Source organism: Chroicocephalus ridibundus, chromosome 1, assembly GCF_963924245.1.
Source record: "Chroicocephalus ridibundus chromosome 1, bChrRid1.1, whole genome shotgun sequence".
Classification (NCBI taxonomy): Eukaryota; Metazoa; Chordata; class Aves; order Charadriiformes; family Laridae; genus Chroicocephalus; species Chroicocephalus ridibundus.
Window position 1 is genome coordinate 102,347,342 of NC_086284.1, and position 26,464 is coordinate 102,373,805.

General features: G+C 41.3%; 2 protein-coding genes across 3 annotated transcripts in view; both read right to left on the reverse strand.

Moving 5' to 3' along the window:
• MORC3 (MORC family CW-type zinc finger 3) overlaps positions 1 to 4,165 on the reverse strand; it is a 29,560-nt gene extending 25,395 nt beyond the window's left edge. The window contains exon 1 of the mRNA XM_063345795.1: positions 4,086 to 4,165. Coding sequence (XP_063201865.1) covers positions 4,086 to 4,124 — 39 coding nt within the window. The 5' untranslated portion in view covers positions 4,125 to 4,165. The remainder of the gene's footprint in view (positions 1 to 4,085) is intronic.
• A 3,665-nt stretch (positions 4,166 to 7,830) lies between these two features.
• DOP1B (DOP1 leucine zipper like protein B) overlaps positions 7,831 to 26,464 on the reverse strand; it is a 51,722-nt gene continuing 33,088 nt past the window's right edge. For both annotated transcript variants that reach the window (XM_063345817.1, XM_063345808.1), the window contains exons 19-37: positions 24,313 to 25,927; positions 23,567 to 23,678; positions 22,756 to 22,944; positions 21,970 to 22,095; positions 21,228 to 21,362; positions 20,496 to 20,551; positions 19,571 to 19,675; positions 19,418 to 19,484; positions 18,901 to 19,042; positions 18,420 to 18,502; positions 18,078 to 18,187; positions 15,288 to 15,434; positions 14,802 to 14,863; positions 13,987 to 14,115; positions 13,415 to 13,551; positions 13,016 to 13,071; positions 12,374 to 12,523; positions 11,767 to 11,896; positions 7,831 to 11,141 (exon numbers count right to left, since the gene is read on the reverse strand). In XM_063345817.1, the coding sequence (XP_063201887.1) occupies positions 10,884 to 11,141; positions 11,767 to 11,896; positions 12,374 to 12,523; positions 13,016 to 13,071; positions 13,415 to 13,551; positions 13,987 to 14,115; positions 14,802 to 14,863; positions 15,288 to 15,434; positions 18,078 to 18,187; positions 18,420 to 18,502; positions 18,901 to 19,042; positions 19,418 to 19,484; positions 19,571 to 19,675; positions 20,496 to 20,551; positions 21,228 to 21,362; positions 21,970 to 22,095; positions 22,756 to 22,944; positions 23,567 to 23,678; positions 24,313 to 25,927 (3,809 nt within the window). In that variant the 3' untranslated portion in view covers positions 7,831 to 10,883. The remainder of the gene's footprint in view (positions 11,142 to 11,766; positions 11,897 to 12,373; positions 12,524 to 13,015; positions 13,072 to 13,414; positions 13,552 to 13,986; positions 14,116 to 14,801; positions 14,864 to 15,287; positions 15,435 to 18,077; positions 18,188 to 18,419; positions 18,503 to 18,900; positions 19,043 to 19,417; positions 19,485 to 19,570; positions 19,676 to 20,495; positions 20,552 to 21,227; positions 21,363 to 21,969; positions 22,096 to 22,755; positions 22,945 to 23,566; positions 23,679 to 24,312; positions 25,928 to 26,464) is intronic.

Genomic DNA, 26,464 nt, shown 5'->3' on the forward strand with positions numbered 1-26,464 from the left:
TTGGACTATATGAGAATATGCAAATGAAGTACCTATTTATGGGATGTACCTTATAGATTTCAGTGACAAAACTGTTCTCAAGTAAATTATGAAAGCCTGGGTTCGTATATATTCACCTAGATCAAAAGGCTAGGAAAACCAGAACTAAATATCCACATAACTTCAGGATTTGTCAGTGCAAAGTTTGGAGAAATCTAACTGCTGAAACTGATACAATTGGATTTGCATTACCACTGAGAATATATGTAATTACACTTCTACAAGGCCTTTAACACAAACCCACCGCACATAAGCCTTGCTGGCATAGTTATGTTGGTGGCATAAAAAGTAGTACCTATGAATACATAACGCTGGAAATAGTCCTTGTGCAGTAAAGTTACATCAAAAATCCCATAATATAATCACATTTAAAATATCCTTCTGATTTTATATAAGTGTACATATCCATACTTCATAAATTTTACAGAACTACTAAACTGACAAGCACTTTTATATAATTAGTAAACTCTAAATAAAAGCAAGCAACCACTTCAAGTCTCCAAGCTCATTTATCAGCGAAAAGAAGTAACACTACAGGCAAGTTCTAGAGCCGTGAGCCAGGTACCAGAGTAGGAGAAAGGCAGCAGCAACAGCAGCAGCCCCAGTTCAGATCAATATAAATTGCCTGGAAACCTCACCTTGATTCTAAGGTCATAAGAGCACAGAACACACTTTCAGACTGCTGCTAGCCAGTGAAAAACTCCAGCCATACACAAGATAGACGGGCGCCTCTGGAGTTACTGCTGGCATCGTAACCTCAACAGTATGAACCTGGCGAAAAGTCCTGACTGTAGTTTTGATAGAGACATGAATTCACAGTTGTGGAGCTCCCTTGGTCACCAGACAATGCTGATGAAGAACGGAACCTCAGCATCACCAACACTGACATAATAGCAGACAAGTGTCCCTTCTTCTGTGAAGCAAAGCATACTTGTGCACGGCAAGAAAATCTCTTCACACGCTGGCTGTGTATGCAATGGTTCTCCATCCCCCATTTCACTGCCGCACACTACTGATTAACTTTGAAAAGAACAGCCTTTTAACGAAACAACATTTTCTATAAACAAAACACAAGAATTGTGCTGATCTCTGGATCGCCCTTTCAAGTGAAAGGCTGGAAGTTGGTATATAAAACTGGGAACTTGTGAACTGTTTATATGAAATGAGTAGACACGGGTTCAAACACAGGAATTGTAAGAAACTGATTTTTGGCTCTAGTATGTCCCTCAGCAAAAGACAAGCGAGTAACCCACAGAGTACTTCATGGGAAAGTCTATCTCAGAGCAGATACTGCCATTTGCTCATGTAAAACACTGAAACAAGGGCACACAACAAAACCAGATTAAAAAATGGAGAATAGTGGTTTAAAGGCCATTACCTTCGTAGTTTGTTTCAGAGGATACCCAGCTGTCAACAACTCCTCATTTCCTGAGGAATTCATCAGGAAATATTTAAGCCCATTTTGTCCCTGAACACACCATTTCATCAAACCATCACTTCAATTAGCTCATGAATAATTGAAGTTCAGTAAGTACAGTAGGAAAGAGTTAGTTCCCTGGTGAAGACTCACTTTCGGCTATGTTAGCATGGCTGTAGCCGAGACAATTCAGTTGCTTTGTTCACCAGGCCTAATACATTTTGTTACTAGGTGGTTTTGTTCAGTTTCACTTTTTCTCCTGAGACCAAATGCAGCTAAATCCTTTTTGGAGATACAACTAAACCTCCCCCTCCTTCAAACTGCATATACAGTGCATATTCTAAAAAGACACAGATGCGCTAAGAGAAGCATCTCCTACCATTACGATCAGCAAACATTTAAGAATAAACAGCTTCTCTCTCAAATACAACAGACAGCTTTGGGAATTTTTATTTTCCAAGAAAACTGGAATTCTTCCATCCCTTGCAGAACATAAGGCATGCACAAACCAAATTACCACTGAACAATCTGTCTTGTCTTATAAAAGTATTTTGCAACTTTTTGGGGAACAACCCCACTGCCATCTTCCCCCTCTTGCTTTTATCCCACCTGGCTGCTTGTTTCTTTCCTAATATGTTTTCCTTTTTCCTCCCTCCCAGTTATGCTTACATGACTGTGTAATGAACCACATCAGGGAACTGATCCAAAATAAAAATAATTTTTAAATCTTATTTTTAACCTGGATCGCTTCCCTGATCTATCTCATCATGCAACCAAACAAAAAACTTTACCAGAGCAACAGAAGGAGATAAAGGCCAGTGTGGGAATGAGTTACCAGGCACACTCACAATGCCTTTGTTGTTTATATATGCTTCTGAAACTAATGGAAATATTTTGGTGAAACCCAACATATTTCCAAAGAAGAGCTGCTGAGAGAAGAGACTATGACCATCAGTTCTCTATTGTTCTCTAGAAAATAGAGCCTTTTAAACTGTAGGACACAACCTGTTAAAAAACTCTATCAGCTGCTTCATTTCGTTAGCGAAACCCTACAAAAATCACAGCTTTCACTGGAAATAGACTGAATGTAAACTTTCAGTTGTAACTACTGAAAAACAAAACCAAACAGAATCCTAAAAATAATTCAGAAAGTTACCGACTGCACCAGCTTCAGCTTTGATTTCCAATTTTCATCCATAAGAGCTCAGCTTGCCGAAGTGATTTCAACTTGAGAACAATTTTAAACTCTGCAGTCTGACTCGTGATATGTAGGTTTTTTTGCAAAGGCAGATCATTAATGCTGGTGTATGATTCTCTCAAGACTAACAATGCATTAAAAGCAAAGGGAGACCTCCTTTTTTTTTTTTTCCAAGATTGCATTATCTAAGAAATTAGAACACTTCTCTAATAAAATATATCAGACAAACTGTTGATTTCAAACACTTTGAAGAATTAAAGACCTGAAATGAAAGTGTAATTCTTGAACTTCAAGTAGATTACATTTATAGCTAACCTCTACAATCACGGCAATTTATATTAAGGTAATTTAAGCAGTGCTGAGAATATACTAACATGTTTTGTCACTCAAACGTTTAAGCTACTGTAATGATCCACCTTCCTTCCACTGTTCTATAAGCAAGGTTATGAACCAGGTGCTTGTAACTGGAAGTGTGACTTCTAGGCATAGACAGCTGAAGTCAGAAGGGCTCCTGCTTCACCAATGATGTGTCCAACAACTGAAAAAGTAGCTTTAACTTAATTTATATTAGCACAAATAAGGAAGTGACCAATTGCCACAAAACGCCAGCAACGCGCAGTACTGTGACTGACAACCAGCACGCAGCAGTGGATTTCACTGCAGGCACGTTCACCACCCTCGTTAAAACGTTAAATAGGCCTCTTTGCAAAAAAAGCAGTTAAGATTTTTAAGCTACAAGCTTCCACTCAGAAGTCACCACGTTCGCAACTACCTACAACAGGCTGTGAAATCCCCTCCCGCCCCCAACACCCGAACCAACCCACCCACAGAGAGTAACCCCCCCTCCCGCGCCGCCTCAGCTAACACAGCCGCTTCTGTGCCCACAGGGGTGTCGGAGATTCCCCTCCCGCCCCGCTCCCCCCCGTCCCGGACCTGCCGACCGCGGCCCCCCGGGGGTTCCCGCTCTCCACACCCCGGCCCGGCAGCCGCTGGTACCCGCCGCTCCTCCCGCCAGCGAGCACAGCCCGGGGCCAGGCACTATCGGGGGCCGCGCAGGACGAGCGGGAAGCCCGAGGCAAGGGGGAGGTGGGTGGGTGGGTGCTGGTTAATTTGAGGCGAAGGGCTCGGCGGCTCGCCCTTCCCAACGCTCGGCCGGCAACTTTTTAAACCCCCGGAGAGGAGAGGCCTCGCCCCCCGCCGGCTCCGCTCCCGCTGAGGGGAAAGCGAGGAGCCGTTCAAACGGCGGCTCAGCAGCTCCCGCCTCCCCAGAGCGGCCTGACCCTCAACCGCCGCCGGCCTCGCACAGGCAACCCCGCTCCCGCCCCGGACTGCCCAAGCAGCGCCGCCCCCCGTCGGGTGAGGGGGGAAACCACCGAGGTGGGGAGAGAAAGAGAGACCGTTCCCTCCGGGACCCGACCCCGCAGCACTCACCGCGCTGAGGCGGATGCCTCCCTGTGTTTTCGCCGCCATCTTTTGTGCCGCAGCGAGAGCCGGGGCGGGGGGTGGGGGGGAGGAGGCGCCGGGGAGCGCCCAGGGACCGGCACTTCCGCCTCGCCCCCTCCTCGGAGCCTTCCGCCGCCCGGCGCCGCCGCTGCCGGGGAGAGGCGGGGCTTTGGCGGCCAGGCCTCGCCCCCTCCGGGCGGGGGCGGCCGTTAGCGGGAGGCGAGGCCGGGCTCGGGAGCTCGGTCGGGGGCGGCGGTGTCCGGCTGCCCCTTGCATCAGCGGCGGGGTGCGCGGCCGCTCCGCTCCGCCGTCCGTTCGTCAGAGGCAGCCTGAGGCCCGGGTGAAGCGGCGGTACTGACAGCGGCTGTTTTCACCGCAGGGTTGACTCGGGGTGACCTGGTGCCAGTAACGGGAGCTTTTACGGGAAGGCTCAGCACTGCCTGTGTGCTGTAGAGCTGCACACGGAGAACGCACGTTCTTCCTCTGCAAGAGCAGCGGAGGCCAGAATTCCTGTTTCACATGCTGTTTTACTCACAGAACTAAATTCCTCGGGTGTTTCATAGAATCACAGAATGGTTCGGGTTGGAAGGGACCTTAACGATTATCTAGTTCCAACCCCCTGCCCTGGGCAGGGACACCTCCCACTAGACCAGGCTGCTCAAAGCCCCATCCAGCCTGGCCTTGAACACCTCCAGGGATGGGGCATCCACAGCTTCCCTGGGAAACCTGTTCCAGTGTCTCACCACCCTCACAGGAAAGAATTTCTTCCTAATAGTGAATCTAAATCTCCCCTCTTTCAGTCTAAAACCGTTACCCCTTGTCCTATCACTACACTCCCTGATAAAGAGTCCCTCCCCATCCTTCCTGTAGGCTCCTCCTTTAGGTACTGTAAGGCCACTATAAGGTCTCCCCGGAGCCTTCTCTTGTCCAGGTTGAACAACCCCAACTCTCTCAGCCTGTCTTTGTAGGAGAGGTGCTCCAGCCCTCTCATCATCTTTGTAGGTCTTTTCTGGACCTGTTCCAACAGGTCCATGTCCTTCCTGTGCTGGGGACTCCAGAGCTGGACACAGTACTCCAGGTGGGGGCTCAGGAGAGCAGAGCAGAGGGGCAGAATCACTTCCCTCGACCTTCTGGCCATGCTGCTTTTGATGCAGTCCAGGATGCAGTTGGCTTTCTGGGCTGCAGGTGCACATTGCTGGCTCATGTTGACCTTCTTGTCCACCAGCACCTCCAAGTCCTTCTCCTCAGGGCTGCTCTCAAGCCATTCTCCGCCCAACCTGTGTATTTGTGCCTGGGATTGCCCTGACCCCGGTGCAGGACCTTGCACTTGGCCTGGTTGAGCTTCATGACGTTTGCATGGTCCCACCCCTTAAGCCTGTCCGGGTCCCTCTGGATGGCATCCTTTCCCTCCAACGTGGTGATCGCACCACACAGCTTGGCGTCATCAGCAAACTTGCTGAGGGTGCACTCAATCATGTTAAACAGCACTGGTCCCAGTACTGACCCCTGAGGAATGCCACTCGTGACTGGTTCTACTTGGACATTGAGCTGCTGACCACAACACTTAGAGTGCGACCATCTAGCCAGTTCCTTATCCACTGAGTGGTCCATCCATCAAATCCATGTCTTTCCAATTTAGAGACCAGGATGTTATGCATGACAGCGTCAAATGCTTTGTGTAAGTCCAGGTAAAGGGTGTCTGTTACTCTCCTTTTATCTACCAACTCTGTAACAACCAACAGTTGTAGAAGGCTTCATTAGGTTTCATTGCCATTACTGTGGTTCAGCTATTAGCACATATTTTGGGCTGTGCATGGTTACTTACCTTAAGTCCAAATTATCAGTTTTCTTCCTGAAGGACTTTAAAAACCAACTGCTTTACGCATGTTATAGCTGGGAAGCTCCCTGGCCTCTGTTCCAAGGTAGCTCTGCGTACTCTCCAACTCCTTTTGTTGTCCTGCCAGTTTTTCATTCTGTAATCTCAGTTTCTACAGCTGGAGGGGAGCTGTGATTTTGGTGGTGGAAAGTTAGAAAAAAAAAACCAACCCAAAACACACAGAGATGTAGTTATTTTCTCTCATTGCAAGAGAAAATGAAAAGCCTGAGATAATTCGTGGTGACCGAAACCTTACAGGTCACTTACTCTTTAGTTGAGGATCAGCCTTCAACAGACCTGCAGGGAAATGCTTTCCCCTGCTGTCTTCAACACAAGCCTTCTTTTTTTCTTTTTTTTCCCCTCGAGGTGAGGCCTCACGGCCCTGCCCACCAACATCAGTGAGACTAATGTCAGCGTTGGGGTTGCAAGGAATGCATTGTGCCTGTGTGGATGCCTCTGTTCAGGGAACTCTCATGGAAAACATACCTCAGCCTCTTCCTGGAAGTGTCACCAGTTTTGATCAGTCATTTTTCTCCCTCTGCCCGCTCCCTCCGTTCATTTGAACTGTTTTGCTGAAATGGGATCTGACGACCCGATCTGCTGAGCAGTCTCTGCTGCCGTTGACCTCACCTGAAGCTCTGGGAACCGATCACCAGGAGACAATCAATATTGAAGTAGGGGAGCTGCACAGGGATGGTTAATTGCAAAAGATGGAGGTTTGGTGTTACCGCCAAGTGGAAATGGCCGACCCTGCTGTTCTTGAAGCAGATATTCCAGAGACATGCAGTGCTTTAGCATTACTAGCTGCTATGCTACAGCATTTCCCAGCATACATACGGCACATATCAGTGATTTTCAACACGTGCAATTAAACATCAACCTAAATGATTCTATGGTTAGCAGCTTCTGAGGTGCGAGGTACATCGTGCAACATTACAAAAGATGTACAGACTACAGAGGAAGGATGAAATCTGAAAAGCAGCTCTTCCACAAAGCCATTGAAACCATACTTCTCTGGCCTTAGGTTTTCAAGCTCAGTTGTACAGAAGAGTTTTCTTCCTTCCAAATGAAAATGCAGTACTTTGAGGGTATTTGCCCTGAACATATTTATAGTAGTGACTTTGAACTGTGTTGCAACACTCTGAGTGCTTTACTGATTGAATATTTCTGATAACAATGCTTGCACATCAGAGAAGCCTGTTGAGGGTGAGTAAGCGTGCAGCTTGATGGCAGATGAGATTTGCTGTTGACAGATTCAAAATCATGAACAGTGACACAATGAACGTGAAAACCACTGTTAATTCTTGAGCTGTCAATATAAAAGCGTACAGACTGAAGTTTGGAAAGCTGTGGTGCTCTGAGAAAGCATTACGCAACAGCAGTCCCTAATTTCCCAGGAAAGAGACGCTCCCTCCATACAGGGGGTCAGTGTCTGTCAGTCAATGAGACCCTGGTGCTGCAGCAGCAGCTTCCCCGTCTGCTCCATGCAGTTCTTCCAGACACATGTATCCTGAAAACGTGGCCCACAGGATTGGGATCCCAGAGTGGAAAGTTCAGGAATGCAAAAGATAGGGATGTATGAACTGGAGCAGCAGGGGCTTGTGACGAGAGGATTAGGGAAGCAATGGTGCAGTTTTTCCGTAGGCAAGTGCAGGGACTGGCAGAGACTAGCACTGAGCCACTGCTGCTGCGATCCAAACTGAGGTCTGTACAGTTCTGTACAGAGCCCCCATCCATTGAAACTGGATTTGAGAGCTTTTACAGAATCAGATAAAAATTAAAGTTGGTGTGTGAGCAGTAAGGGTAATCTGAAAAATGAGCATTGCGTTTGAAAAGGTATTTCAAAATAACATTTAATATTACTAGAAGAATTACATTCAAATATAGTATCGAATACACTTAACCATTACTTAATGCTCCATTATTTCAAGCTCTGCTGTTCTTTGGCAGTTCATTTGGTTGCATCTACTATTTTTTTTTCCTTTGGGAAAATTAAATCCTTTTGAATATTTAAATGTGTCTCCCTCTGTGTATCATGCACTGTGCTATGCTATCTCAAAGCTTAAGTATCCAAAAGAGAAAGCCAAGCTTGGTTATTCTGAAAACAAGCAAAGAACTACACAGCAAAGTAAAAGCATTTTCTCTTCTGTTCTTGATACTGAGTTCTAGGCAAAAGTTTTTCAGATTAATCTACAGTTCGGCAGTACCAGTGTTAGCGCAGTACAACCCTCCTTCATATGGATTTAACAGCAGTAGCATAAGTAGTAAAATGACTACAGTTAGTCCCATATAGAAAAGGAATAAAGTTGCGCTGCTGGAGATACCTTTAGGACTACAGGACTACACTAACTGTGCCCCTCCACCACCCAAGTAGGACTTCTTTAGTTAGAGCCACTTCCTCATTGTTCATACCCTATTTCTAATGATACTAAATTTTGAAGAACTTATTAAGAATTAGATTCTGCTTCAGTGAAAGGATTCTACAAGTCACAAATATCTGAGGCCATTTAAAGCAGGCATCTGCAGAGGTAAATGTCTCTATGAAGGCCGTAGTTAGAAGCAAGTGGTATTTTTGTAGAAGGAAGATCATCTTGGAAGTTACGAGTTATACAGACCAGGTCACAGATTGTGTTTTTGAAGTTCACCACCACAGCTGGGAGGGAAGTGACTTATGTTCGATCCCCTGCGTGTCTGAAGCACAGACAGACAGACAGAACAGGACTTTCCCTTTCGAGGGGAATGATGACAAAAACCTCAATCTAAGTGACTGCTTCAAAATCTCCAGTTAGCGAGGAAAGTATGTGAAGACACAGGTTTATAGCTTATGGGAGAATGCAAAACAACAGGTTTTGATGGTAAAAAGTTGTCTTAGATTTTAATAGCCCATTTGACAGCATCTCATCAGGATTTTAAGAGAAATACCCAAATATGGAAAGCAACCACCAGAAAACTGAAAGTAAAACTACCAAGTCATCCTGAGTATTAGCAATATTCTCTTTAAAAACTATTGAAGATATGTAAGCAATGAACACAAAACATGTAAAAAATATCCTGCTCCAATTTTCAAGTAATGGTTTAAAAGGATAACTTTTCACTTGTGCTCATTCCAATAGCATTAGAGATCATTAATAATTTATATTAATACAAACAGTTCACATTCTCAGTGACTACACAGTATTACACTTCAGTCTATCCTTAACTGTAAAAATGCACATAAGCTATTTAAGTTTAGCATAAATCTATTATAATATTATCTTCATAGAGCATTAAAGCATTATCAAAGTAAAGCATATTGTTCAGTGTTTCATTATTTTAGTTTATAATCCAAAGATGAAAACTTCATATATCTGTAGGTAAAAAACACTGCAGAGTAGCCTTCCATGTTTGTTGTGTGAGTTTTGAAAAAAACAAATCCCTGACCTCACAACCTGGTGACATTAAACCATACGTTTAATATGTCCTTTTTTAATTATCAAAACCAAGAGTGGTGAAGTCCAATACCCAGCACATTCACCTCAGATGCATGTTCCATATCACGCAAGTAGCAAGTACCGGTTTGCAGGTACATCTTACAAAAACAATTTCTCTGGAGGCAAAGGTGTTTAAAAAAATAAAGAGCAGACAAAGCTTTTCAGCATGAAAAATACGATAAACTTCCCCTTCCAGACAAATCAGCATTGCAAATTCAGTCAAATAATCCACTAAATATGAAAATTCAATGGAGTCCACCTTGTCATTTAAAAAAGTTCTACTAAGCCTTTTCTTGTATGTGTTGCTATGACGGTGCTTATCCGCTGGCCGTCAGAAGCGTCCTTCAGAGATGCAGCTGGGTTGTTTGGTGGTAGAATAATTCCACTCTCCCAGGTCCTGGGCGGTGGTAGCAGTGCAGTTCCGAAATGAGCTGGACCTGGAACATTACTGTAGTCATGGCACTGCGATGATCTCCCTACCTCTTTTAACACCTAGGACCAGCTAAATACATTCTTTTGTATAAAAAGTGTTGTTTTTTTTTTAAAAAAAGGATTTTCTTTTCAATTTAATTAGGCCGTTGCTATACAGCAATCTATTTTTACAGAATTATCTTAATTTAGTTGCATTTCAGAAGTTGCAAAGTGACCTTAGTCACTGGTAGAACAGAGTTTTTTAATTTAAAAAAACTGAATTAGACTATTTTTAGTCAATTAATTAAAATTAAAAAGCCTCAAGTAATGTAAATTACAAAATGTTACTGCATTGGTTTGTCTTTTCTGCATGTATTTGTCTTTTATTTAGGAATCACTAATCCTGAAGTATGCTATTATAGTACAGAGTTGAAATTACAAACATGGTAAGTCTGCAGTTATTTGCACAATGCTAAGACTTATAAAATACATCTGTTTGAAATTTAGGTGATTTGTTTACAAGTTGGTAAGTTTTTGGGCAAGTTAAAGAAAGGAGAAGTAGAAGTGGGCTTTAACCGCAGGAAGTGACTTATCTGCAAAACGACTGTACATCGACATGCAATATTAGCTTTTTCTTAAATTTACTTTCAGAACACAGTTCCAAAAGCAGTTTAAAATACTTACTTGAGAAGTTACTGGATAAGTGGTACAGTTGCTACTTTCACCAAGTCAAAAATATTCTTCCTTTATTTACAAAATCTCTTTAATCCTTCACATTGAAAACAAGTAAAAGAATACAGTAACAATGATAAATTACCACTAAACTGTACTTTCCCCCCCACCCAGGAACTGAAGAATCCTGCTTTTCAACACCAACTCAGAAGCCTGGATCACTGAAGAGCACTCCACAACAGCAGGAAGAAAACCCAAAATGTAGTTTCAAAACTGGAGAAAAAAGAGAAGAATTGCAGCAAAGTTTTCCCTTTTTTCGCAATTTATTCACCACGAGCCTTGTGTCTGATGTGCAGCTTAACTTTCCATGTTTTCAAGGAAGTCACATTCAACACTCTCCTCAAGCTGTTGCAAGATCTTTATGCCATTGCTGCCAACATAGTCCACAGAGAGAGATGCAGAAGTATGTGAATTCTGAGACTCGCTCCTGTTCGCTGTAAATGCGCAACACAGAGTCTTGAAGAAGGGCATAAGCTGGGTGATGCTAGATATAGAGCGGAAGTTCAAAAGAGGACATCTGTGCTTCTTGGAAATTCCCTCAGTGTTGTTTGTTTCCTGTAAGCAAAGGTTTTGCATTAAGACACGATGTCGTTACGGCTTGCCTGAACCCTGTGCTTATACGCTTTTTTATACACTAAGAGATCCACTGCCCACAACTGAATCTATGTTCTATGTTCGGATTCGAGGTTCCGTTAAATGAGAGTCTCACAAGTTCAGGACACAGCAAGTTTGGAGTAGCCTTCAGAATCAGGTATCAAACAACAACAGAATACAGAGATATCTCTGAGAAATACTAATACCCCTATTTCCTTTTCTGGAAGAATTAATATTAAACCTTAACAGTAATTTAAAATGCTATTATGGTAAACTTTTTTTTTGGACAAAGTACAGCATGCTCTTTTTTATAAATACCAGTCCTGTCTGAGACAAATTGTTTTAACTGGGTGGCTGTGGGCAGATTTAAGGGAACAACAGGAAAACTGCCTACTGTTCCCTCACTCAAAAGCAATCTGACATCTTCAAGTTATATATATGAAAGCAGGCAGATCATTTTTAAAAGTCTCATGAGTCTTATTAGAATATCTAAAAACCTCTTGCCTAACTGGAAATCTTGTCACTTATTTAGAAAAGTTAATGGGTTTAAAAAAGAAAAGATTCAAGTGAAATATTCTTTCTTTACCCCATGTTTCTTCTTCAGCAGATCCATGATTCTTACAATATGTGGTCTGCATTCCTGGTGATTTTCTACCAGATGAGAGGTCACAGTAGATGACTCTGTGTCCACCTCTGGGACGAATGCCCATTTGTACCTGAAACAAATGGAATACTTGACAAGACGACAGGCAGAAGAAATCCTTGTTTGCATCATACATAGCTTAGTAGAGCACTGGTTTACAGAAAGAGCTGTCATAACTCTAATTTTATGCCATTACGAGAGCCAAACTGAATGAAAAAGGACGTTACTGTCATGTCAGTATTTAAATGCAACTGGCTTAAAATTTCCCAAGTGTGTGCAAAGGGAAAACAAAGAACAGTCTCCGTCTTTCTCTTCTCCCAATTTTTCCAAGTTAGAGAACCTTCTAATGAGGATGGTGAAATCCTCCGACACTGACAAGACCAAATTGTTTTTCCAAATACCTCGAATTACATTTGTCTGAGTATCAACATCTGTAGTTGTAAAAAGAACAGATGGTAAAATTAAGTCTAGAAGAAAACAGATCTGGAATTACTTTAAAGGATAAGAATGGTAACAACATGAAGAACAGGTACGTCGTTAGAGAACTTACATTTGAAACAACTGCATCCTGTCAGGTGGAAATGAAAGTGCTGTGTCCAAAAACTTACAGGCTGATAAGTACAAGCACAGCTCATTCTGCTGTATGTCAGATCCACTGCCATCGCCTGAGACTTTCTGTTTGCTTATTTTGCTGTTGCTCCTGTGTTAGTTACAATTAAGAAATGTACCATTAAAACATAAATCCACTAGATGTTTTTCCTTCAGCAAGAGAAATGTACACATACACAAATGAGCACTTCCGCCTGTGTGCAACAACAATTATTTTTATTCTGTATGAGCACTATGATTAATATAAAAGGCTGCTAGGAGAAAAGGTAAACTATTCAGAAAAAATGTCAACGTTAAAATATTCAAATGCTGACTTAGCATCTCTTCTATTTTTGTATGCAACTAATAAGTGGTACTTACGTTTTTTGAACATATCACTATTTTAGCTGCTGAAAAAAATTTCCTAAACTATGAAAACTAAACTAGTACCAGAAATACACAAGTGCAAGAACGAAAAATAGTGTTGTCTCCTCCTTACCCCAGAAAATTAATTAATTAATTAATTAAATATTTGTAGGTACAGAACAAGCGCAATTGTTACCAGCTTTCACAAGTTCTCTATCAGACAAATGGTAATTCTTACTTTGATGGCTCATCTTCCTCAGTTAAATCTTCTTCCAGCTGTAGAAATGTCTGAATCTTTAAAGAAAAAAATATTTATGGGGATGCTGAAACGTTCATACAACTCAATCACAAAAAAGATATGCTTCATATAGTATAAGGAACCACAGACTCTTTGTTTACTCTTGTGATTTGCAACAAATTGACAAATCATGCAAGAGATCACATTAGCAACAACAACAAAATTAATCAAAAAGATATTTCCTAATGGCAATGTTAATTCTTTTCCCAAATTATCAGGCTAATGTAAAGGTATGAAAACATTTCCTTTTTCAAACAGCAGGTATATTTGGGAGGAAGAAGAAGGTGAAATGGGAGAAGACACACACGAGTTAGTTTCAAATTACTCTTTATTCCTTACCAATTCAGTTACCATAATTGGCCACAACGAGGTTAGATGCTGAGGAGAAATCCTTAACAAAAGAACCCTGAAGAAGAGAAACATCTGTGCGGCCACTATAGAAGTCTGCCCAACACGAAGGTTCTCAGTCAGTCGTTCTGAAATAAAAATTTGGCAAAACAAAATTAGTGCTTTATCATCAGTTTTGGGTTGAGTCCTTTGCACTCTATTAAACAAAATTGTGATTCAGAAAAATCCTGAAGAGGTGGTGGTTTTATACGGCACAAAATTTTGTCAAAACTGACATTTAAGGAGAAGAACAACGGCCCAAGTGTGTCTGGAAGATTACCACAAAATAATCATGTTTCAAGTTATATTTCCACACCAAAGGCTTTGGAACCCAGATTCCTGTCTCCCTCTTAATGAGATTATTTAATCTGGTAGAATTCAGAGTTTCACAGCATCACAAATTTTGTTAAAAACTTTTAAAAAATGGAAGCATGTGTTGGAAAATAGGTAACATTCCTTTCTTACACAATTTATGTATGTGTTACAGTCAAAAACCAAAAGGCAGATGAAATTACAAATCTTACCTTGTATTAAGGGAAGATAGAGATGATACTGATCAATCTCTCCGCTAAAGACAGCAAAAGCTTGCCTCTTTAACAACATTGCTTTTTGCTCAAAACTTGGGTACAGTTTTAAGGCGCTGCTCTGCATATCTGTAAGAGAAATAAGAATTATCTACTATATAAAGACTTCTTGTGTTTTGGGCTGAAAATAATGCCTATGTTCTGAAATCTTTTAATAAGAAAAACTCTCTTTGGGTCTACTGATTGGTGAATTAGTCTCGCATTGTAAACCTTCAACTATTCCTTTAGAAGATCCAATAAGGAGACTAAAGCTGCTTTTTTTTTTTTTTCCTGACGCTGTAGGCAAATTTAAGGGTCCTATCCCCCCTCTCCCCCAGAACTTATTCTTCTACACTCTGCTCAAGGCTGAATTACCAGTCAAAGCATATTACTCAAAGGTTTGCTGTACTGGTGTACCACACTCCTACAGCTCGATGCCAGTATATAGACACCTGCAAAGTTAGCCGAAATCTCCTTGCTTTCCAACTGAAAACAGCTGCAAAAGGTCACACTTCAGCAACTTAAAAGTTATGGCAAAATGTGAATGTGGGAGTCCAACGTTAGCCCTTCTAGAACAAAAATACCTATGATGTGTTTTAGACATGACCAAAATACAGAATTAACACAACTTTTAGCTAGTAATATAGTCAATTATGGAGATGGAGCATTGCCCACATTTTATTGATACGTTAGTATATTAAAAGCGCACCCAATAGCTCAAATGCAAATAAATTTCAAATTAATCTAGAAATAAGATATCAGTAGCTGATACTTACTCATCAAATCTTTAAACATAGTTTTCTCATGTGTTAGAAGATGATCAATAATGGATCTCCAACTGAATAAGATACAGAAGGAATTAGATAACCAGAGAAAGCTTTGGTATAAGTTAACCTCAGAAAAGATTTTGGTCAAATGTTTCATACAAGGGAACATCTTCCAAACGGTATTCAATATGCAGACTCTTTATCTGGTTTAACACATACTGCATTCTAGGTCCTCCAGCTCTACTCTATGCAGTTCCCTATTCACTAAGGGGAGTATCAGCATATGACAAGTTTACTCTTATGCACTATAATGAAAGCTTAAGTGCTTATAATGCATTTAGTAGAATTAGTGGTTGACACCCATATTTAACATTATTACATTCTCTAAGAAAGTACTAAGCAGAATTTTCTTTCCAATATTAGCCATTCTCCTTTAAAGCCTTTCTTTGCAAATTGAGAACAGAATCTCAGGAGTGCTACAATGTCATGTCTTACTGAGTGCATGAAGTGTCCATCTGGAAAAAAGCTGGATCCATATACAACTCGAGAACTTCTTTTTTCCAGGCTCGCTTGGTATAGGCGTATCCACTCAATGAGCTGAGCAACTGAGCACCAGCACGAAAACTAGGGATGTTGTAGGCACTGGCGGAAAAGAACAATAATGATAAATATATATATCTATATTTTAAAGTTAACTTTATACAACCGACAAATAAACTCTGTTGTTCCCCAGAACTTCTAAGCAAACTCTCTCAGTAATAGGCTATGTCTACATTAGCTCATAACTCAGAGCAGCAGGAGATCAGTAGACCAAAGCAGTTTGTGCAGAAGCTCCTCACATTTCCAGTGTACCTCGTTTGGGGAGATATTTTCAGATTAGACGTATCACAGCACAGTACTGCCTGTCTCCACTACAGGTGTGGTTCAAAACTTCTCCAAAAAAAGTTTTCAGTAAGATTTGCACCCTTGTCAGCAGACCCCTTTAGAAGGTACCAGAGTAGGCTTCATCTGTCACCCAGATAACACTCACGTGGCAATTCTCACATCATCATCACCTGTACAAAAACCTCACACACAAGCCTTTTTCTCCTTCTGCTGCCCTATGCACCATCCCACTCCAAATTTGGACACCATGCTTTTAGGGAAGGAGTGCTAGGCTCAAGATGAAGGGACCTTGCATGAACTAACGCTTGTCCTCTGGCACCTCACTTTCACTGAGGACACAGATGCCAAACAGCATCCTGCTACGAATCCTTGCTATGGTAACTGCTTTGCCCATGGCTGAACAAAGGTTTTAAGTTGGGGAGGTAGTGCTCAGACTGACAGGAACATGACTTTTGGTTAAGAAGGGATGCTGTCAAGGTCTTCTGTTGTGAGCTGGCACCACACCTTCACAGAAGGCTTCAACGGCCCCTGTGTTTTCAAGGTGCATGTGAGGGGAGGCTATTGCCTTTTTGTGGTGCCCTGCAACCAAACTCCTGCCAATCGCAGGAGGACAGTGGCGTGAAGACAGTCTTGGAGGTTACAGTCCAACTGATGAGCAGCATGTATGAGTGACATGAAAATCACACAGCCTGTCTATGGGCTTGATGGGGGCTCCACGTTCTTAACCAGTGACCAATTTGTTATGGTTATGGCTACACAGATCACAAGGACCACTGGCCTTGCCAGGCTGACACTGGAGAACCATCAAGGGACATCTCTAGGCATCTCAGCCACTTCATCAGGACTCTGATGCCCATGGCTTTTGAACCATTAGTCTCAGACCAAAGAGCATTGTAGTATCTTATTTGCAAGAAAAAAAAGCTGTATTACAGAAGTCGTCATTCATTCCCTGCACCAATTCACAAGGACATCCTGACAGCAGTGGTGTCCATGCCAATTTTAACTGTGCCATTTCCACACAAGGGGCAGTGATGGAACAAGTGCTTGGCTTGCAGCCACTTGGTCACAGCAGGCCAAACACGGCAGCATGATGCCAGTATACCCAGGAACAGTTTCAGTGGTGGCTGTATGCAGGGTTTTCCATACCTGCTGCAAATGGTGAGAGCACTGGATGCACGTGCACAATGGTATATGCCCTGGTCAACAAGAGTGACCTACACTCCATAAATCAAGAATCTGACTGACTTGGTTAGGAGTGAAGTAGGCAGAAAACATTGTAATAAACATAACGGAAAAATGCTCAAATATAATGAATAGAAAAGAATATCTTCCTAAAATTTCTCTGCATCATTTTTAATCCATCCCCCTTGAGAGAGAGCATGGAAATGTCTTCAAACCCTACTGCACCCTGAGGCTTGCTGGCTTTAATGCTCACTTCCCAGTGACATTCAACCCATCATCCCTTATAGGCATGCCTGGTTATATCTTCCCTGACCCTCTATATGCTTTTTTTCTCTTCGCTGTATACTGGCTAGTAGTTTTGACTGTGACGTAACTAACAGTCAAGACAATCCCCAGTCTCCCCCCGTCACCCGTGAGCTGTGGCTGATGCTCTCCCACACCTCAGTATAGACTGATCAGCTCAGAAAAAAAAAGTAGCCAAAAGGTAGCAGCCAGGAGGAGGGGAAGCTTGATACCCGCTACAGCAGGACTAGCTGCAACTCAGTTAAATGGAGCTGGCAGTGAGCAGGGAAGAGAAGGGGAGGGATGCTTCCTCCCACATGGCAGAGAGCTGCTAGAAAAAGAAGGGTTTGCTTTCTAAGAGATCTGTGAATAGCACTGGGAGAGAGGCAGGGAGAGATGAATGAGGAAGGCTGAGGAACCAGGACCAACTGATAAAGCCTTGGAAAATGGAAAGGAAACCCCCACAGCAAGGAAATGTTCTCCTCTCCCTCCTCCTGTCCCTGTATGAAAAGGTTTGTACTGTTCAGCTGACAGAGGATATTATCCATCTCTCCCACACCTATGCTTTTGGCCGAAAAACTAGGCAGAGTATAGGGAGATATTGCACTCTTCCTACTTCATGATGGGTCCTGTGACTTGCCCAGTGCTCTGCTGCCCCATCCCACAGCTTCTCTCCATTACCTAACATACACAGAAAGGGGAGCCTTAAGTAAAGGCCCAAAACCCAGATGGGAGGAACACCTACAGCTAAATAGCAACAGTTGTCACAAAGCTCAAACAACAGTGGTTTTCAGTTCCTTGGGCAAATATAGCTCATGCCTGTTTCTATTTGAATAAGGTGAGAGGACAACCAGAAGAAGCAAAAGCCTTACAATGTGGTAAAAAAAATAATAAATCAGACTTAACAAAAATCACATGTGCAGAGAGAGAAGTCACCTGTGGTTACGTAGATAAGGAAATACATAATAAAGCAAACGTGAAATCAATGGCACAGCTTTCTCCTTCTCATCGCTCCGGTACACCATGTCCAAAAGAGATGCAAGAACCTTAAAAATGAAAAGAATGTCTCTTTAAACCTCTAGTTGGGGTATTTCTGACAAAAGGCGAAAGCATGCCACATTTCAGGCTAGAGTGTGTGTGCAGATGGGATGCCTCAATAAAGATTTAAGCTCCCATTTAATCTACCAGGAAAATCTACTGTATTTCTCTGCTCAATAATATCAATAAACAACCACCCCACAGATGAGAGCAGCAACTACAAAATTGGTTCCTACTTACTTCTGCAAGGAGAGAAAGGGCTTGGACACTGTATATTGAAGGAGCAGAGGCAGAAACCATTGAAGATGGTGCCATTGATGTATCTAAAAGAGGCAAAATTATTTGGTTTTCCCTTCAGACATGTTTAATTTTGCCATTTCCTAATTTTCTTCCCGAACAGAGCTGTTACTTGCATATAGGTATTACAGTGAAATGCTTCTGGGCATGTTGCCACAATGACATACCTCATGCCGCATGCTGTTCTGTCCCATGTATTGCATGCACCTGCGGTCAGTTTTCCTCTGTATTATACACAATCTGCAGATATTTACTAAACCCGCTTAGGCTGACATTGTTATTGGAGGATAATGCATTTTTTTTGGTTTTACTTTTGGCTGTATTACTCCTGTCTCACGCAAACTACACAGTCAAACACCTTGTACTCTTCACTGACTTAAGCAGAAGAGAGAAAGCAGCAGAATGTCAGACAAAACCACCTTACCGTTCACATCTTCAATGTTGAAGTCATCTGGTAAAATCTGAGGCTGAGCTTTCACTTCTAAGTTCCGGCTCAGCCAGCTAGTCTGTTCCAGAGAAGAACCAGCAACAGTCCCTACAGCGTCCAAGATTTTTTGCGTCACCTCCTATAACATAACCAGATAATGTGGCATCAGATGAAAGCTATCATCACTTGTCCAATCCATCAAATTCCTTTTGTGTGGAACGTGTTAAATAAAATAAAATTACCCAGGGAAAACAGCTTTGGAAAATCCACAGATACCACCGCGATTTCATGCATCTTTGACAAAATTTTGTTAGAGACGTTCTGCGCATCATGTCTCCCATATTTGAGTCTCCCATATTTACCAGGCCTAAGCCAAAACATGTGGATGCACATTCACACATTCTAAAAGCACAGGTGAATTCAGATACAAAGCACAGATCAGGCCATCTCCACTTTTACTTAGATGTACAGTGCCAGATTTGTGAACTAAAAGGTATACACATATACATTGTACCTGCAAGTCTTTTTGGTCTTTTTTGTTTTCTAGAGTAGGTGTCCTAGTCACAAAGTCATTCAGAATACTGTGGGAAAATCAATTCACTCTGAGTTAGTAATTGGACAGGTCTACTCAATACGTCTATAAACCTTCTTCACTCTTATGCAGTACCTGAGAAGAAGAAAGTGTCCAGGAGGAGCCAAATTCAACTGCACCGACTCTTTCAGAAGTCCTAATAAAGACTGGAAGTTCTCCTGCAAGGCTGAGACAGGCAGTCTGCCAAAAAACCAATACCACAACACACCCGAGTCTGAAGTTAGAGTTAATGAAAAAACAAAGAACAACATACGTGGGTAACTTGGTGGCCTAAAAGCTTCCATCAAGAAAGGTCCTTTAAATCCTGCCCCTTCCTAACTAATCTAACAACATGGTATAAATACCCGTCAGCACAGGCAACGTTCATACAGCAGTAAATGCTAGCAGCACGTGCAGTATGCCAGCCAGGACTGTAGGAGGACTGGGTCTTCAGGGGGAAGAAAAGGAATAAAGTTTAGCTAACCACTCCACTGCATGCCAGCTTACTTTATCTCCATAGCTTATTGCATACAGGATATTGTACAGTCTGATATATCCCAAGGCTTCCATATAAGAAAAGCCAAGCGTGTGAAGAAGAGTTTTGATCAAAGGAGTATTTCCAATCAACTGCCTGACCCGCAATGTGTCCAGCACAGACTGCAGCCATAGCAGTTTTATTGAATTTAGAATTTCTGTATCTGGCAACGCAGAACAAGTAAGGAGAAAGATTATAAGAAATTATACGAGTGTCTTGCTAATAAGGTGCCTGAAGTATGCTGCTCTATTAGTATGAAACGAGGCTTTCAGACTGGCATTATAAACAGATCAATGGAACACAATGTCATTGCCCAGTTATTTTGTGTCTATCTGTTACTTAACAATGAAGTGGCAATAACCATTTCCTACATAAAGGTGTTCTGTGACATTGTGACACTAAGATCAAAGTAAAGCAGAAATACTGATTGGCTGTTATCTTAACTAGAGTCAAACAGAAAATTCTCTTTTATAATGACTGAATTACCTTTGAATGAAAGCATAACTGAACTGCAGAACTGGAATATCTGCAAGAGAAGATTTCTGAAAAATAAAAGCAAAATTCCAATTATTTGCCATCAGAAAAAAAAAGAAGGTCCAAACCCTTGAATACTTATGTTCAACAGTTAACACATCCTTCTTAGAAGCCACTTATATTCCAACAGGTGACCAATTATGATAAAACTTCTATACAGCAGCATGAGGCAATTCAGAGCTTTAATAGAGCACCTTAGTTCAGAAGCAGTCACATTACTTTGGAATATCGGCTACAGCTTATTCACAGCTGAAGGAGCTCCTACAATGGCATGCATAGTAGTAAAACTGATTTCCTTGAAAACCAACTGGAAGGCAGCAGACTCAATGTGAAGTATTTCTAACTGTTCAGATAAAGGTAGAAAGACAGAAATGCATCACTGAGTTGTATACCTGCAGCAGCTTTACGCAAATTGTCAGCATCTTTGGTACTGGAGGATTCCACACCTTTTCATTACCAGCAACTTCTCTAGCAAAATGTTCTGAAGAACCTACTTACATTGACGGATCAAAACACAGAAACCCACATTCTGGAAAATATAACTTATTCAGGAGCAAAAGAGAATCACACATCTAAAAGACCCAAACAAAAGAATCAAAATTCCCTTCTAAAAATATTTAGAAGACACATTAGAAAAAATCCAGAAGAGAATATATTAAGAAAAGGAATTATCCTCATGGTTACCTCTTCACCCTTGATTTGTGACGGTTTCTTGACTACCTCTTTGACTAGATGTAATATAGTGTCAATTTTCAATGTGTTAAGTGCACATACTAAGTCCACAAGAATAAGCTGAGATGCAGTAGCCACGGGAAGAATCTGACAAAACAAAAGACACATTCCTCAGATCACTGTAGCAGGCAAAACATGAAGTTGAAAAAACAGGTTTTTGTGTGATTACTCAAATATCAATACTTAGACAAAATGTAAATTAGACAAGTTAAATCAAGCATGCAACAATTTGCCATATACAGATCTCCCAACAACTCCATGAAAACAACTTCATTATGCTCAAATGAAAGCAGAAAAGAAAGAGGTGTTCTACTCAGAATAAATGCGTAGTTCCAGAGGATACTACAACCCTAAACTTTCTCTGGAAATGGAGCTCATTCAAGGTCTTTAAAATATAATTAGCAAGTTGCAGTCCTAAGATTACAATCCAGTATTGAATTAAAAAAATGGCTACTACTATCAGACTGCGACACTGTCCTTTTTATTTGGTTACTTATTTCGGTTTAATTGTCGTCCTGATGCTTTGTGGAATTATGTATAAATAAGAGCGTTTCAGATTTTTCAGTGGCTTGCCATTGTCACATGTGAAAAACCCCAAAGAATCTATAAACAAGTCTAGAGTTTAGAACTGATCATATAAATGTAACATTTGCCTTTACACTGGAAAACTAAGGGTGCCTTTCTTTAATTTCACCTTGATTTTACTTTGATTACGATGAGGTTTCTTGCCATTCCATACTGCTGCAATTGCTGCCATCAGCTGGATTCCAAGTTGTGCTGTCAATGGATTCATGAAGTCCAGTATTTTAGTTCTTAACGTCTATAGAGCAGAAAAAAATAACTGTCAATGCTAAACTTTGCAAGGGAAAGGCTATCTAATAGTCTGTAAAACATTCTTCCTTTTCTCAAGATGTTCGGACAATACACAACAATAAAAGAATCTTTTTATATACTTGGCAGTCAGACTTGTTTTGGTAATTTATTTATGAGTTAGTATATCCTTCTTACAGATGGAAGGCACATTTATTGGAAAACAGATTGCAAAACAGAAAAAAATAACTTCTTGTGTTATGTTCTCTCTTCTTCTACAGATATTTTTCACTACTATGATTTACCAGTATCCACAGAAGGGAAAAGTCTAGTATTTTCATTCCTTCAGGTACATGTTCTACTGTTTGTGTAAGGTGCAGACAATTCAGAGGTGGCTAGCTCTACAGCAGCTATTAACAGAAGCTCACAGAAAAAGCACAACATTAAACAGATTAGGTAAGGGTGCAGATGGGAAAAAAAACAGGGAAAAATCTACTTTTGTAGGTAGGTACTGTGCAAGTCTGTAGCTCCTGAGAGTCCTTCAAAAATTCTTTGTGGCCCAGTATCACTCTGGGAATGGCAAAACTATTCCTATGAACTCTATGTAAAATGGTGAGGGAAGGGGATCATAAGGATGATGAGATAAATAGCAGTTAAAAAGAACTCCTACTTTGGTTGCTTTAAAGTAGACTGAAGAAGAGCCTTTAGTTGTTCCAAAGAAGTCAGTTGGTCTTTTTTGAGAGTCTTCCCTCTTTATAACACTCCACAGAAGGGACATGGTATTAATAATACGAGGCAATTCTTCCAAAATGGCATTCCTAGCGTTTCTTAGGTTTGCAGGTTCAGCTAAACACGATGACTAAAAAAACCAAAAATATGAATATTAAAATACATTCTATCATGCACCCGCGTGACTACTCTTATTCTATAATTAGGAAAATTATAGTCAACTTTTGTAATGACAACTTTGAAAATAATTCAACAATTTTATTTCTGAAATATACTGCTGCTATTAGAGTCTATGGAACTTGCTGCTCACCATTTTGGCACAGACAGAATTGATTTGTCTAAGAAATTATTATCAGTTATTATTAATATCCTCTTCTGACAAATGTTATAGGAATAAAAATTATAGAGAACACATTGGTATGTTATCAACTCAAAAGAAAATAAAAGATTTTGTTAATGACAGAGCAACTGTAGACAAGCTACATAGGACTAATATTTGTGTGACCAAGATCATCATGAACATCTGCTTAAAACTGACTTTCTGTCTTCAAACAAAAAAAATAAATTTAGTCCCCCTTCCTTACACTTTTACTTTGTTCGCTTCTTTTGGCAAGCTATGAGACTTCTTGAAGGTTATCTTCTTGTACAAGCGCTGCTTTACTACTTATATTCATCTCTGAATGAAAAAGCGATGCATACTTTGACAAACTGGTGCCAAGGCATCAAGCAAATGGTAAGCATTATGCACTTACCTTTCTAGCTTGATTAGGGTGATCCAGAAGGCAGAAGTGACCAATGGTTGTTAGACCTTCCAAAAGGGTTAGTGGGTAATCAGGCGTAACATTTTCTCTTTTACAAGTTAAGCTTTGGAGGGGGGAAAAAAAATAATAATGATTAACGGGCCAAGTGGATTTCCTCGATTAAAAATTCCAGTAGAAATCTGATTCTATACAATAGTTAAAAAAAATAATGGAATGACAAGACAGCAATATCAAAACAAAGGATTCACAAGCTATGCTTGGACAACCCTGTTTCCTTGTCTAGATCTTTTAAAATACTATTCCCCACCTGACTATAAATATTCAGTGTTCGATTATTTTTCCCTACTCCTTTCACTTACTGCCTCTTCTGAACAATATCACTGTATTTTTCTTCTCCAGGGTGTCTCTCCTTAATTAGTCCTCCAAAATCCTCCATCTTGTCAAAACTGGGAACTTCTTTTTTACTTGGTGGCAGGCAGAGGGGGACAGGAAATATCATAGCTGCTGGTCATTCTTGCTGCTGGTCCCCTGTCCTCTCTTCCTCCAAACACAGTGACCCCTGCTGCAACAATACTGCCTCCACCTCACCTGGGCTCAAGGGACAGATGCCTGCAAGTGCAGCAGGGTTTGAGGATCAAACTCTGGGAGCCACAATGCTAAACCAGTAAGTTACCATGCGCTACCCTGTAGTAAGGGGAATTTTTCAGCATAACAAATCCCACACTGCAGACTCTTACCTTGCAGATGTTTTTGCAGATGTCTTCACAGCTTCATTTTCATACTGCTTGACAAGCTCATCCAGGTTTTTACATATCTGTACAATAAATGGTGCCACAGTCCAGCCTAAGGACTTCCCAAAATAGGGCAGGGAACATGTGACTAAGCCTACCCAAGTGGGATGCATCCCATAGCCATACTCCGGTTGCAAACCTCTAACCACAGCAGAGACGAACAATCCCTGTGAAGTTATTGGGTGCGGATAGACATATTGCATTGCACCAATAGCCTGCTGGAAATTAAGAGCCTGCTGCCATTCCTTAGAGAGGTCTGGCTGATTCTCCTGCTCCTCACGAGTCTGTCCAAGATGGTGCTCCAAGACAATCAATACCTGCAAAAGCTTCAGCAACTCAATCTGGAGGGGGTGTTCGCTCCATATTTGATCATGCCCAAAATTGATTAGGCTCTCTTCAAAGAGTTCTGCTTCAGGAACATTATTAACTCCATCTGCCATAAGCAGTTCATACCGTTTCTGACTTGTATACATAGATGCAGACAAAGAAAGGAGAACAAACTCCTGAATTTTGCATCTTCCTAGCAAATTGTGTATGAACTCTACATTCTTACTCTCCGCTGCCTTTGCCATGGTAGCTAGCTGGGTCATCATTCTGATCAGGACTTCCACGCTTTTTACTTGAACATCTCTGTTGCCAAGCACATCTCTGTGTGTGACCTTCAAGTAGCATGGATAATATGAGCGCAGAAAACTGAGACAGAGGTAAGTGAGCAATTCTATTAGAAGAGAATGGGGACACATAGTCGGGGACTGAGTCTGAAGCTTGCCATAAAAACTTTGCCCTACAAGAGCTTCCTGATGGCGAGCTAAAAGATTGTAAATAAGATTCAAATGTGCTGTGGAGCTGGTATCCATGCTTGTACTAGCTACAGCTTCAATAAATTCTTTAGGGTTTGTTTTAAGCACTGCCTCCAGAACAGAAAAAGCATACAATACCCTCTTAGAATCATAAGGCTGCAAATATAGCAGCATGTGTTTGAACAGAGCCTCAATCATCTCCTGTTTTTCCTTCTGTTGCTTGAGCAACCTAGAATGGGTAATTTCCTGGAGCTCCAAGTCCACCTCTTCATCACTTGACAGAGACTCTGATGCTTGAGTCCTCTCAGAGTCAGCACGCACAAGGTTTAGTGCTGCACTGGATTTAGAGCTTTCAGGAAGGAATGCGTTGAGCAAACTCATATGGTTTGTGGTCTCTTTGCCATCAGTTGCAGCACTGTCATTGTCCTCATTGCTCACTTCTTGCAGCTCCAGAGAAGGAGAAAAAGAGGATGTATTTTCACTGTCATGGCCTGTGCTGGTGTCTGCTGATTCTGTGTGCTCACTGTTATATTGGTCACCATCTGCTTCATGTGAAGTTACTGGATTACAAGAGCCATCGTTTTCAGACTGTTCAGTTTTTAACTCCAGCTTCTCTGGATCTTTTTCCACTTCTGCCCAAATTGCTTCTCTGTCCACAGTAGTAAACTGGCTCAGTGGAAGGTTCTCCTCAGAATCGCTCTCAGAGATGCCAGACTCTTTCAAAGAGGCCTTTTTCTTGCAAAGCCAGTCACGTATATCTTCTGAAAAAAAAATGGGTTGGTTTTTTTTTTTTCAGGAGGAGTGTATAATAGTCTATTTCATACATAGAATCATAGAATAGTTTGGGTTGGAAGGGACCTTTAAAGGTCATCTAGTCCACACAACATGCTTTGTATTGAATAAATCATTGTAAGAAAAAAAGGTTAAAAAGCTACTCTGCTGTAGTCTAGTATTAATTGTAATGAGTGGAGCTAAAAAAAACCCTGGATTAAGGCAAGAATTATTTTTTTCTTAAAGTGGTAAAGCAGTCCTAACCTACTGTTAAGTGCAAGAGAATAGGATAAAACATAAAGCACATGCTGCTTCTCTTATGCTATGATTCTCTAGATATGAATTTTTTTTTTAATGCTTCCTGAGCATAAAATGTTTGGTGAGATCAGGAGCGAAATGAGAACGATAACAACAGAAGCTTTTTTTTTTTTGTAAAGAGCTAATGTTTTCCTTGGTTACATGCTGTGGAACAAGGAAGGAATATATTAGCTCTGTGTTTGTATAGCATCTAATAAACAGGTCCCTTC